This window comes from Trifolium pratense, linkage group LG5 (genome assembly GCF_020283565.1).
Source record: "Trifolium pratense cultivar HEN17-A07 linkage group LG5, ARS_RC_1.1, whole genome shotgun sequence".
Classification (NCBI taxonomy): Eukaryota; Viridiplantae; Streptophyta; class Magnoliopsida; order Fabales; family Fabaceae; genus Trifolium; species Trifolium pratense.
In genome coordinates this window covers 42,451,356-42,465,362 of record NC_060063.1, presented here as the reverse complement: position 1 = coordinate 42,465,362, position 14,007 = coordinate 42,451,356, and the positions used below count along the sequence as shown (strand labels likewise).

Here is a 14,007-nt window from a genome sequence, read left to right as displayed (position 1 = left end):
TATCTGAGTCAGATCTTAATATATAATGTTTCTATCGACTAAATTATTCTTACGCGGATGGAGGAAGATGTATAAAACAGTGGGTGATGCCCCTGGTATATATATGGAAATAAGAGATACTGTGTACTAGGTTGGTTTACAGTTGTGAAGTGATTTAAGTTCAATGAATTCGTGAATATTGCATTTACAGGCTATATATATTGAATATCATCATCGATTGCAAAGTACTAGTGGGGTTCCATACTTAATTTGGTCTCCATTGAAAAGTACTAGGTGATTAAGGGACAAATTTATTGACTCGTGCAGTGGAATCAGTCCTGGTCTAGCTGATCCGTTTAATCCGATGACTCAACCCAATCCGTATATTAATTAATTATTAGAATCTGTTTAAGTGAAGATTCAAAAATGTTTAACGGTGTAACTTGTTGCCTGTCTTTCTTTCATTCATGTATAATTATCTTGGAAATAACTTAAAAAAAAATTAAAAAAAAATAAAAATTAAGGCTGGCAAAGCGTGATCGGATAAAAATTAAAACTGTAAATAAGAAAATTTAAAAGATAGAATTAAAAAAACATTTACGCTAAAACTTGGTGCGACATATCATTAGACTAAGAACAATCACACAAGTGATTTTTAATACCACATCTTCACTAAGATTTTAAACATTAGATTTATGAGTCCTCTCATTTGTTCAGCATCAACTCTTATAATCAATGTGAAACATAATTCACACTTAATTATCTTGATTAACTCAACAATATTAATTATGGACAAAAACTTCGAAGTTTTAACAAATGCTAAACAATGACCCCGTTGCTCTAGTTAGCATACTAATAAAGAAATTTTATCGTAAAACTTGAGCATTCAATAACTTATGTTGGGTCATCACGAGGGTGCAGCCAGTAGGATCATCCACATTGGGCTTAAAAAACAATTTCACGGGTGAGTTGGACACCACACATTAACCCAAAACATTAAGATATTAGGTTTATGAGTCATCTCACTTATAAAGTATTCAACCTCCACTTTTCTAAGCAATGTGAGACTTAACTACATATACTCACACTTACCAAAACACCTTAAACATTTAAAAAGTTGTCTTTTTAACACGAACTTTATCTTTAAATTCATTTTTTTGGTATACTTAACTAGTGTCCGAGGACATTGTTTAGTGTCACCTTAGCTATCATATTTTTACTTTTGCTTGCGTGCATTCTCCTCGTTTGTTGCTAATCCCATGTTCATATTCATAAGAATATATAGAAGAATATAGTATTGAATTTTGAAGTACAATTGAACAACACAATTCCAGACTCCAAGCAATTATATAATATCAATTAATGGTTGAGCTAAGCAATAATTATCGGCAATGTATATGCAATGGAAACCTTGGGAGGATGGCATATGTGAACAGAAAAATAAAATACAGTTATTTGATTCATTCTCCATCTTGCTCTTCTTAGCGGAATTAAAATACATTTTTACTAATTCTTCGGGACACTGTTTAACATTTTCTTTAATATAAATATTTTTTAAGTTACTATACAGCAGCAACAATATTCCCTCAAGTGGCAGAAACCATGTAATGGTTGATTCAAGTGTAACGTCGATGTCGGGTTTCATAAAGAGATGAATAAATCAAGCACAGGTTGGTGTTTCCGCAATGCTAGGGGTCATTTTGTGATGGTGGAGACTACATTGTTATATGGGAATTGCTCTATTGTGGAAGGTGAATCCTTAGCCTTATTTCAAGCTATGAAAGCATTGACACAAAGTGGTATATCCAATGTTATCTTTGAGACGGATTTTAAAAGTGTGGTGGATGCAATTACTCATTTTCGTGGTGGTAGTTCCGAGTTTAGTTCTCTTATTAGCCATATTACTAATATCTTGTCTTGTAATCCAAACTTTACGGTTAAGTTTATTAAGCGACAAGCGAATATGATAGCCCATATACTTGCTAGGACGGCCGTTTCTTGGCCTCGTCGCTATACCTTTGAGTCATTACTGCTTTGTATTACTACATTATTGAATAATGAAATGATATAAACTTTTGGTTGTCAAAAAAAAAAAGTTAGATTAGACTTAGGCTCCAATTAAAAAAGATCTTAGACTTATAAAATTGTTTTATAAATTGAGAATTTTTTCCAGTTATTAAGATAGTTTTAGGTTATAGGACTCTTAAAACTCCCTTTACGTCCATCGCTATTGAACTTGTTACATAGATAGATATAAATGGTGATTGAGTGACCCAAATGAGAAATTTTGATACTATTTCATAATTTTGAATTGGATTATATTGTAATTTACTACCATGGTCCCAATATTGGTCTACCATGGTCCACATGTTATCAAACCTTGCCATTGTGTCATTGTGTGTACATAAAGCTAACACTGGTTTTGTGCTTGTAGAAATTAATAATCCAAAGAGTAAACATTACAATAATTTGTCAAAAATAAATGCAATTTGTTTTAAGTGCCATAATTACATTATTGACATGAATTATCCTATAATTAAGTGCCATAATTACAATATTGACATAAATTAATTAACATAAACATCAATCAGACTCACCATTACGCAATTAACAACCATAGAAGCAACTAACTAATTATCCTCTCTTTGCCCACAAGCAACCAACACTTAATCATAAGATCTTCACTATAATTCCCTCAACAATCTCGAGCATTGCATGTTTAAATTTTTCATCTCAAATTATACGCTAATCAGATTCAACTATAATTCTCGTGAATACTGTATTGTTTCATATCGCGAATATTTTTTCTCGATAACAACATGACACTTCATATTTGTAATGTAGCGGACTCTATTCTTTATATCCATCCACACATGTAATGACTTTCGTGATGAATCCATGATACTTCAAATCGCGACAAATAACAACACTCTTTATCATATGAAATAAAAAATGGGTGCATCTAAAGTTGCGGTTAGTGTAGGTTATGGTGGTCTAATAAAAAATGCTTTTAGGTAATTTTTTGATATGTGGTTTATCTAATTTTTTTAGAAGTTTTAGTGTTTATGTTGCGGAAATTATGAGGAGTTTTGGAAGGTTTAAAATTGGCTTGTGTCCGTGGATTTGTGAAAGTGGAGCTTTGTGGATTCAAAAAGTGGTCAAGACACTTGAAGACAAGTTTTTGATCAAGAATTTTTTACGTATATTGGAGCTAGATTGTAAGATTCAAATATGTCAAAACGGACCCTAAATATTGTTCGAATCTAATTTTTTTCGCTAGATTATAAATAAACTACATCTTATACTTTTTTTTAAATTTTTTTAAATAAAGAGTTTATTGACGAAACTAACACATACTAATTATAAGAGTGATATTACATATTCGAATATGCAATTCAGTATATCAAATATCCCACAATCTTTATAAATTTTTTCAAAAGAAATTAACCATTGTTTTTAAAGGAAAATGATCTTTGGACACTCATACACCTAATTTACATCTTGAGAGAAAAATTGGTAATGTGATAGGAAGAATAAAAAAAGAAAGAAAACGAGATGATAAAAATGTGTTGAGGGGTTAAAGAGGTTAAAATATATGTCAAATGCATTCATGAGATCGTTAAGTTTAACGTTTATAATAGATTAATTCTTTTAATTTTTAATTACCAAATTACGCAGTTATCTTTTTAATATTCTTTTATTACAAAAATAATTATGTTGTCGTTATTTTATCGTGCTACGCTGATGATTATTTAGATCATAGATGCATTTAGCCTAAAATATAAGAACTATAAAAAAAAAAAAACATAGAACATTTAGTCAAAAAATTAAAACTCATAGCACATAATTCATGTTTAACACAAACAATGTTGACTACAATAATATAATATAATATCATATATAGCAATCCTCTTAAATACATTTAATCAATCTCAAATGACCAATTCACCCTTAATTTTTTCTTTTCTTTTCTTTTCTTAATCACCATAAGAAAACAAAACAATTGAAGTCAGTTACTTACTACTACAGCTAACTAATTTTGTCAGCAAAACATCATAATGAATTCCATAACTTGAATGATCAATCAATGAAATCAACATGCACAATTGTAGAACTCAACCAACTCATCCATTGACCCCAATTGTGCAGTTTCACTTTCAGCACTTTCAAGCATCCACAACAAATGTTCAAACAAAACAACCTCACAAGTAACAACAACAACACCATCATCACAACCACCACTACCACCACTACCACTACAACAAGACTTGTCCACTAGCTCCTGAAAAACAGGATGTTGAATAACTTCAGAGTTTACAAGGTAACGCCGACGCGATTTTCCAACATAAACAGCATGAAGGTCATGTTCTTGTTCCTGGTTCTTGCAGGTGGCAGAGACAGAGCTGTTGTTGCGACTGAGTTTGGTTAATGATGGCCATCTTTTAATAGCTGATTTTAGTTTTGTTAATTTTCCAAGTTTGGCCATTTTGGAAAAGTGTTTGATGAAATGTCTGAATGAAAATATGAAAGTGTTTGATGAAATGTCTGAATGAAAAAAAAAGGAAGAGAAAGTGAATGGTGAGAGGAGTGATGAGGAGATGGGGTGAGAAGGTTTGGTTATAAAGAGAGGGATTGTTGAAGGGAGTGATGAAGATGTGAAGGGTAGGGACTAAACATGTGCATGGCCCACTGTTTAGGACACAGCTAAGAATGTGATATTTGATAGAGAAATGGAAAACCAGTTGCTATTTTGTTGGCGTCTTGTGGGGGGTTTTTGGGATTGAGAAGGGTTTTCTTGTGTTTTTACATGTCTGCCCTCTTGTTTTATGGATCATGTTTGGTTTGATGAATTTAGGGATTGTCTACATTCACGTAATCAATATATTGACGCAATCGGCCCAAATACGTAGCTTGATTGACGACTTAAGAGACATTGAAGAAGTTTTAGATAGAGATTCTAGATTCGAATTACTAACATTTTCTTATAATAAAAACAGACACGTACGATCAATTTTAATAAGGTGATTCGAATTTTGAATTCGTTCATCGAATAATATTTAAAAATACATGTGCGTAATTTTTAAAGATTTTATTCGTCTAGATGACCAAATCGACTACACGAATATATCGTTGACTACCAGAACTTCGATTTTTTTTTTATCGATCTTGTGTTTTCTAGTCATCAACCCACTCTAGAGTGTAAAGTAAACGAAAATAATTACTATTAAATAAATTCATACCCACTTTTCAAATTTTTTTATATATGTATGTACAATAATAACTGGTCATAAATGTGTCGAAATATATCATTATATTTTATCACCCAACAGCTTGATTGTCTTAGAAGAGCCATATTCTTTCTATCTATTGAGAAAATCATGAGACATATGCCTTCTAGATATGCATGTTTTTAATTTAATGTAAAAATTGCAAAAAAATTATAATAATTTTATAGTTGAATATAAAAGGATGAGGATATAGTTTATATATAAAATTATAGGTTGGGTGGACCTGATTTTTACTTTGATTCCTGCTCTTTAAAGTCTTAGGACAATAATTAAGATTAACAACATACATAAGGTTCTTTATATATTATTATTATATAAATAATTAAATAATTAAACATAAAAGATAAAATTAAAATGGGTCCGATTAGGTACTGGATTAGAAATGATTTAGGTATATATGTTGGTTTTGTTGTATTTATTTGTTAAAAGCATGACAATATGGCATCATGAAACATCAAAAGATTAAGGTGTTGGTTGGTAAGAAATCCAGCAAGGTTTGATGATTTATGTGGGCTCTTTGTGAGCCTTTGGCAAATTAATTTACGTTACAAACTACAAAGCAATTGGTGCCCACACTTTGTTCTCTTCTTGTATATGCTTTTTTTCTGGTACCGAGTGTGGGACTAAGATTAAGGAGACCCATCTCTTGCAATACAACCAACTCCAATTATGCTCTTTGTCAATTTGTCCTAAATTCATTTTGAAGGAGAATTTAATAATTTCTTTTTGGATGCTACGAGTATTAATTTATGGGGTTTGTAGGTTGAAGAAAGTGAGAAAAGTTCTTTAATTGTGGTGTTGGCATGGTAGAAGATCAATAATTGGAGAATAGGTTTTCACATTTCTGAATTTTAATTTTGGTCCCTAGGCAAATTTTTTTTTGTCCCTGTAATTTGAGCAAATTTTTGATTTCGTCCTCGATATATGCCAAATCAGCACCCCTGAACAAGTGACAGTGATCCAGTCAGCAGATTCTGATCATGTCATCATTTTTGTGTGACATGACCAGATTCTGGTCATGCTATGTTAGCGGCGCTGTTTGTTGCTCGTCTACCTTTTGTTCATGTGTAATTATTATATATATATATATATATATATATATATATATATATATATATATATATATATATATATATATATATATATATATAAAGGAAAGGAATTTGAAATTATAGGGGGAAAAAAGCAGAAGGATTTTTTTTAGGATTAAAACTCAAATTCCTAGAGTCACCCATTTGAGAGATATACCAAACACTGTAAAAATAGAATGACCTGTATTGCTAACTCGATGTGATCTAACCTGTTGATCAGAAAGGTTGAGGCCGGTCCGTTGAGCAAGCTTTCACACCGAAGGGGGGGTTTGTACCTGCAGGTGCTCTGATGCCTAAGTCAGCAAGAGAACAAGAGATACAAAAGAAGAGAGAGAAAGTAGAGTGAATAATGATTCAGAATACCTGGCTCTCCTGTCTAGGAGAGCTTATATAGTGCCCCCAGCGCTGGGCCAAAGGTTGGTCTATTGGGCCGGGATAACCGGCCCAATAGACTCAACTGCCAAGATAGTCCCTGTATCGTAGGGGAAGGCCGTTATTTGCCTCTATCTTGGTTGGAGCCGTTCCGCTATTCGCGGGTAAGGGATAGGCTCAATGACAGGTGTGGTTGGATAAAGGAGCTCGTGCTAAACGTGCTGCTTAGCTGTTAAGCTAAGGTGGAATGGATCAACATGCATGGATAGATGAGCACGTGTTTAACGTGCTGCTTACCCATTATGTCGAGCAGGGCACGTCATTGGCTGACGTGTCAGGGAAGTCTCCCCTTATTGGGCTGTGCCCCAAATGTCGGGCATAAGTGATTAGGCCAGCTCTTGGCCCAGTCCAGAACAGGAGCCCCCCAAGTCGTTGCTCCTAGTCATAGGAGTAATGACTTAAGGTCCATGCCCGTATGTCGAGGGGTTGATTCCCCGTCATTCCTAGGAGGAGTTCATGATTCATTGACTATGATTGTTGCTCGTTTGTGCGAGGAGCGCGTTCGTATGTTGCTCGTAAATTCCTCGGTGGCATGACGAGGAGGATTTTCCAAGGAGGAGGTTTCCCTTTGCTCGTACTGAGTGCCACGATGTTCGTGGAGGAACTTACGGGGAAGGGTTTTGCCTTCGAGAGTTATTGGCCTTTTAGTTCCTCGACGGGTTGTCGAGGAAGTGTTGTGTTAAGTGCATCTTGTCGATGCTGCCTGTTTTTACGGGCACGTTCACTTATGTTTGTTTGGCTTGCCCGTAATTCGCGCTTGCCCGCAAAGTCGGGGAGATAATTACGTTGGTGATAACGATGAGTCCCTCGAGAGACGCGTGGTCTGTTCGATGGGATGTGAAAAGACAGACGTTTCGTCTGATCTTGACGCGTGTGTGTGCTACTGAAAAGGCGCAATAATGACATTGGAACATGCGTCCATTGCTTCGGTTTACGAGGAGGCGTATGAGCCGTTGGATCTATCGCGTCTTTTCATATTTGGTCAGATTGAATCTTAGTCATTTGATGATTTTTGATCATAACCGTTGGATTTTATCAACGGTGATGGGATGCTAAGGCGCGTTGGTTCACGATAGAGGTGCAGGATCCTGAAGGGGCTATAAATAGAGAAGAGAAGATTCATTTGGAACTTTTCTCTTCTCCTTTCCTTCGCTGTTGCTGCCACTGCTTTTCTCAATTGAAGGTTCAGGAAACTCCAAGTTATCAAGTTAAGGCTTTTGCGTTCCTTTCCTTCACTTAAAGCTTCAATCTTTGCTTGATTTAAGGTAATTTCTTCAATTGTCTTTGCTTTGAAATACGTTTGTGTTTGTACTAGATTTTTACCCATTTATGGGTTTTGAGTTTATGTTTCCCATTTCCATCAAGTGTTTAGTGTTTGGTAGTGGTAGTTTCACTATTAAACATCACTTTTATGCTATGATTGTGGATGTTTTATCGTTTTAGCCATTATTGTATTGTTGCCAATTTCTGGAAAAATGAAGAACACCAAATGGGTCTTGAAGGATTTCTGGGAAATGGTCAAGGGTGCGATGAAGATGATGGATCTTCTGGGTTTTGCGATGAACATTCATAGATTTCTAGACATCTACGCGTTTTGTGTCGGGGAGGAGAATGTTGCTTCTTCTCCCCGTTATAACTATCATTTTGTCGGGGAGGCATTGAGTAGTTATTTCTCCCCTTTAATTGTAGCAGAAGATAAGTTAATAAAACTTTGTGTCAGGGACCTTCACCCCGTTTTCGCCTTCGCGAATCTTTTAAGTGTCTTTTGCGAATTGTATGTATGTCGGGGATCTTTTCCCCGTTATTTCGCTGGGAAATTTGGTAGATAAATGAGTTTGTAGAAACTCTATGTCGGGGAGCGTCTCCCCGTTACTTCCTTGAGAAATGTGTAGATAAATGAGTTTGTGAAAATTCTGTGTCGGGGACCTTTTCCCCATTTTTAATTTCAGATTATACGCAAACTGAAGTTTGCTTCTAAGCGTCGAGCATTGTTTTGAGCTTCTGTCGGGGACCTTCTCCCCGTTTTTAGGCTCTGTTAAATGGTTCTCCTCGTCTCCTCTGTTTTTGTCTTTGTTTTGCCATTTTGATAAGGGCTTTTGGTCGGGGACAGCGTCCTCGCCCTATTTCACGCCCTTTCACTTGAATTGCGGTGAAAGGGTGGATTTGATATGACTGTCGAATTCACTTTATTTTCGCTGCTTTTCAGGTATTCAAAATGTCAGACACAGAGGAGGCTACGGGGAGCCAAGCGGCGTCAAAACATAAGTTGGTCGACACAATTACAGATCCAGAGCTGGCCTGGGTTGCGCCCGAGCCTCGGGGCATTGCTTCGACGATTACTGCCAACGATCCGCGGCTTTATACAGTGGTCGAGAACAACGGCGCTGGGCCGGTCAATTGGGAGGTTCATGTGCCTGCTGAAGGGGAGCGGATATGCTCGTCGTATACCGAGGGCGGGTTTACTATGTATGAGTTGGCTTTCAGAGAGCTGGGGTATAGGTTGCCGTTCAACGACTTCGAGGCTGAAGTATTTGGTCGGCTGAAGGTGGCCCCTTCGCAGCTTCATCCAAATGCCATGGCGTTCATCCGAGCATATCAGGTCCTCTGTAGGTACGTGGAGGTGGAGGCCACCGTTCCTCTTTTCTTTCACGTTTTTAAGATTCAGAGACAGAGGGTCGGGGACCAACAGGGCTGGGTTTCTCTGAAACATGCGTCGAGCAAAATTTTAAAAATGTTTGTTGAATCTGCTCGGGGATTCAAGGAAAGATACTACGTTATAAAGCCGGTGACGGAGTTTGCCCTGAATTCTCATTACATGGATAAGGCGGTGATCCTCGAGGATGGGTCTCCTCAGTTGGACGCTCAAGGGGAACCGGTGACTGAATGGTCCCTTCGTTTCCCGCTGGCGTGGACGTCAGAGCATTTTCAGATGGGCACGGAGGAGTATTTAAGTGCTGCTGTGGATCTGACCCCGGAGGAACGGGCAGGGTTTTTGAAAATGAAAACTTTTGTGAAGGGATTTAAGCCCTGCACGTTCACTACTGCTACGGGTAAGGTGGCCCTTGATAAATATGGCAAGCCTAGGGTGGAAGCCCGGTTTGTGAATACCAAGGCTTTGCTTGCGTGTAAGAGTGTCGAGGAAGAGAAACTTTTGCTGGGTATTTAGTTTTCGTTATTTTCCTTTGCCCGTATTTGGACTTGTTTTTTGTTTTGACAATGTTTTGATAAAATTTGTCTCTCCTCGTTATGCTAACCAGAAAATTTTGTTGCAGATAATATGGCTGACCTTGCATCCGAGCTTTTTAAGTTAGCTGTCGAGCACAAGGGTGATAAGCCGAAGAGGAAGACTAAGAGGGTTAAGGTTGGGTCGAGCAACACAATGATTCCGGAGGAAACTTTGTCCAGGAGTCCGAGCCAATCTTCCCCGGTCGTAAGCTCTAAGGTGGCCCCAGGGAGTCGAACTAAGAGGCAGAGGGACGAGGCCATGGCCACCATTGTGGATTTGTCGGAGGGGGACGGTGGTTTTGTCCTCCCCGCTTGCTTGAGCAACAGGAGTTTTTTTGATAACCACCCCCTCCAGGTGCCTGTGTCGGAGAGGAATCATGTTTTGGGCACTTCTGTAGCTGCCCGGCAAGAGCATCTGACCCAAGATATCGCTGCTGTCATCCGGCTGGCGGAGACGGCTTTGGTCTTAAATGAGGGTGGCCCGACTTATGAGGCAGAGAAATTGGCTGCCCGGAATAGGAAGCTGGAAGCTGAAATCGCCGAGCTGGAAAATGACCTGCTCGACCTCAAGAGCAAACAGGAGAATTATTTCAAGCACATGGAGGAAGCTCGTCTTATCGCTGAGCAGCTGGATAAGACGAATAAGGTCCTTGAAGACCTGAAAGTCAGCAGTGCCGAGGAGAAGAGTAAGATGTTGGAAGAGATAGCCGTCTTGAAGGCAAATTCAGCTCCTCTTGAGGATGAAACCGAGGACACCCTTAAGTTTGTTACTCGAGGAGACCTTGTGAAGGAGATCAGGAGGCTTGGGGGTCAAATGCTGGCGAGCATGGTTTTTGGTTGGAAGAATGCTGTAGCCCAATTGAAACTTGTGAACTCCGAACGTGGTCTGATCACCGAGGGGATTCACAAGCTTAAAAGGGTTGAGAAGGGCCAGATCGTAATTCCGGAGAAGTACAAGCAGATGGCTTTGGCAGAGGAGGAGGATGAGGAAGAGGAGAATGATGATGATGACGGGGAGGAGGATGCTGAGGCGGAGGCTGTCGAGGGGGAGAAAAATCCTGATGGGGATAAGGAAGGCCACGATGAAAGCCATTAGCCCTCCTCGACGAATTATTTGGGCCTGCGCGCCATGAACTTGTAGTTTATTTGTCTTTTATTTCATAACAAATTTTTGGGGGCCTGCGTGCCCGGTTTTTGTAATATCCGAACAAGTGGGTTTTTATGCCCGGTATTTTTATGATAGTGCCCATTTATTTGATCCTGCTCGTTTATTTCATTCTCCTCATGTGTATGTTTGAATTATTGCTTTTTGTTTTTGCTAAGTTATGCCTGTTCGAAATGTGTTATGCATGTCTTTATGCTTGCTCGTTTTTAACTTAACAAATTTTTGGTTTTGGTGTTTGAGTACTTGCTCGACATTATTGTATGCCTGCTCGACAAAACCATTTTCTTTATTTTCGTCGAGGAGGTCGTCCTCGGATTTAACTTAGACGGTTTAGGGAACTGTCTAAGCGCCTAGAGTTGTTTCTGAGGCTAATACGAACGCCGACACGTTGTTGTGCCCGCCCCCGTGGCTTGAACTTCCCATCGCGAGCTGGGCGTTAAGCCTTGGCACGAAGGCGAGGAGCTTGTCTCAAAGGTCATCCTCGTCGGGGAGACGCTCTGCCCTTCCTGAGCCAGAGTATCTCCTTTTCAATTATTGGATCGAGCACATGTGCCCGCGTGCTTTCCGTTGTCGAGGTGTCGGTCTCGTTGCTAGAGGATCCGAGCAGCCTTTTAGGAGTGTTTTTTATTTTGGCAATAACTTAGCTATAATATTTGAAATTCTGGCACACTAGTGTTAAGATGTTGTACTCAACGCTTCACCACTATAATACACTTTTAATGTGTGAATCAATGATCCAACATCCAATAGCGCATGCACAAGGAATAATAAAACAAACTGAAAGAAAATTAACACAGTAATTTGTTAACCCAGTTCAGTATAAGCCTACTCTGGGGGATACCAATCCAGGAGTGAATCCACTTCCCGTTTAAGACTTCTCACCTAATCACCACCCGTGCTCTATTCTACCTAAGACACACCTAGGTATGAGAACCTCCGCTCACCTCCTCTTGACCACAGCCACTGTGATCGTACAATTCTAGATTCAAAAAGTGAAGACACACTTCATAACACACTCACACCACTTCCGTGCTTAAAAGCTTTGGAATGGTATACACACACTATCTCCTTGCTTAGAAGCTCCAGAGATATTACAATGCACAGACACACAGTTCCTAGTCTAGTGGAAAATCAACACAAGACTTAGAACACAATGGACACAATACTAAAACCTAAACTCATGCTTTGAAGGACTCAAATCTGGTTTCAGTTGCTTGAACAATGGTGTCAACATTCTTTAAATAACCTTCACTAGCTCAGGCTAGGTCTTTAATTAGGCTTCAATAGCACAGCATGATTAATGGTTCCTTCAAGGAATAATCTTCAATTAAAATGTTTTGTTTCCTTAACTTGAAGATCTGATTAGCAAGCAAAACTTGATCACGAGATCCATTAATAATTATGCGTGACAACGCTCCTTATCACAAACGAACATTTATTATGGATTCCATATTTAGAACTTAGGCGCGAGATCTCAACATACACAGGCCCGGCCTACTGGATGTGGTATCCAATGTTGAAGCATTGTACCCAACATCTTGCTTATACTGGATGGTGGAAGCATGTAGTTCCACATCAAGAAGGATCACATGTTTTAGCAAAATGAGGCCAACCATACAACGCCAACAATCTCCCCCTTTGGCAATTTTTTGGCTAAAACATCTTAGGATTATTTCAACCGCTCTAAAGGGATACACAAGCTACCTTTTCTTCAACTCAACGTAAGCACACAGTCATGAAGAAAAGTAGAACAATTTAACATGCTTGTTTTAATAACCCCTCATATAAAAATAGCATATTTAATATGTATCAATTTAGACCTTCAGAGGCATGCAACAGCGGAAGGATAAGCATACGTAGCCTCACAGGAATTTGCCAATAGAGAGTATAAGCTTCTCATAAAAGAAACACTGGGGAAAAATAAATTTCCTCAAAGTTGAGAAAAATAAATTCTCAGGAACAGATGATGCTTCAACATGCAGTAGCACATTGTGTGCTAAAAAATAAATATTGCTCCCCCTCAAAGGTAGAAACAAACGAGTACCAAGTTCATCTTTCTCCCCCTTAATTCATGCATAGGATTATTCAGATGATCCAGCATCTGGTGGCACATCAAGGCCTCAGCAACCTATTATGGCATACAATAACTACTCCCCCTTTTTAGCCACAAAATAGACAAAATGGGAACTGCATAAAATAGTATCCAAGAGCAGTGCAGATAGTAGCAGAACAGACAGTGCAGACAAAATATTACAAACCATGCACACTAGGTGCTAAATTCAGGGCTCAGCCCACAGACATGCAAAACAAAAAAATCCAAGTAAAGAAACATCAGAGTTAAACAGAAGCATTTGGGGAGGAATCACTTTCTTCTCCTGCAGCATCTGAGTCAGCTTCTTCTTCACCACTAGAACCATCATCATCTGCATCAGCTGCTTGAGCTGCAGCCTCTTCAACCCTGAGAGCATGTATCATCCTTTCAAACTGCAACTTCTTTTCATCTAGCTCCTTACAGTTTGCTTCCAGCATAGCAATCATCTCCTTCCTTGTCATAGGAGTGTCAGCAGCAGCATTTGATGGTCCAACAATATCTGGAGCATGCTGTTTACTGTACAGCTTCTGATGAATGGCCAGAGGAGTTGCCCTTTTCTTAGCAGACTCATCCTCATGCCTTATATTCGGATGTTGGGACAAGATGATGTCACAGATCAAAGTTGGAAATGCAATGGGTTGCTTGGTGACAGAGGTCTTAGCATGCTGCACAACTTGATTGAAAATATATAGACCAGCATTAAACTTAGTACCAGTACCAATCATATAAATGAGC

At 38.5% G+C, this 14,007-nt stretch overlaps 2 protein-coding genes across 2 annotated transcripts; one reads left to right on the top strand and one right to left on the bottom strand.

The window, feature by feature from the left end:
• Positions 1 to 1,630: 1,630 nt before the first annotated feature.
• On the top strand, positions 1,631 to 2,050 carry LOC123886715. The gene has a single exon (XM_045936006.1). The coding sequence runs from the start codon at positions 1,631 to 1,633 to the stop codon at positions 2,048 to 2,050; it is 420 nt and encodes a 139-aa protein (XP_045791962.1).
• Positions 2,051 to 3,951: 1,901 nt separating this feature from the next.
• Positions 3,952 to 4,653, bottom strand: LOC123884979 (auxin-responsive protein SAUR78-like). The gene is made up of 2 exons (XM_045934220.1): positions 4,523 to 4,653; positions 3,952 to 4,488 (listed from the first exon to the last, which is right to left on the bottom strand). The coding sequence occupies exon 2, from the start codon at positions 4,463 to 4,465 to the stop codon at positions 4,073 to 4,075; it is 393 nt and encodes a 130-aa protein (XP_045790176.1). The 5' UTR covers positions 4,466 to 4,488; positions 4,523 to 4,653; the 3' UTR covers positions 3,952 to 4,072.
• Positions 4,654 to 14,007: the final 9,354 nt, after the last annotated feature.

Excerpts from the sequence above, each read along its gene's own strand:
- LOC123884979 (XM_045934220.1), bottom strand. The coding sequence starts at position 4,465 with ATGGCCAAACTTGGAAAATTAACAAAACTAAAATCAGCTATTAAAAGA.
- LOC123886715 (XM_045936006.1), top strand. The coding sequence starts at position 1,631 with ATGAATAAATCAAGCACAGGTTGGTGTTTCCGCAATGCTAGGGGTCAT.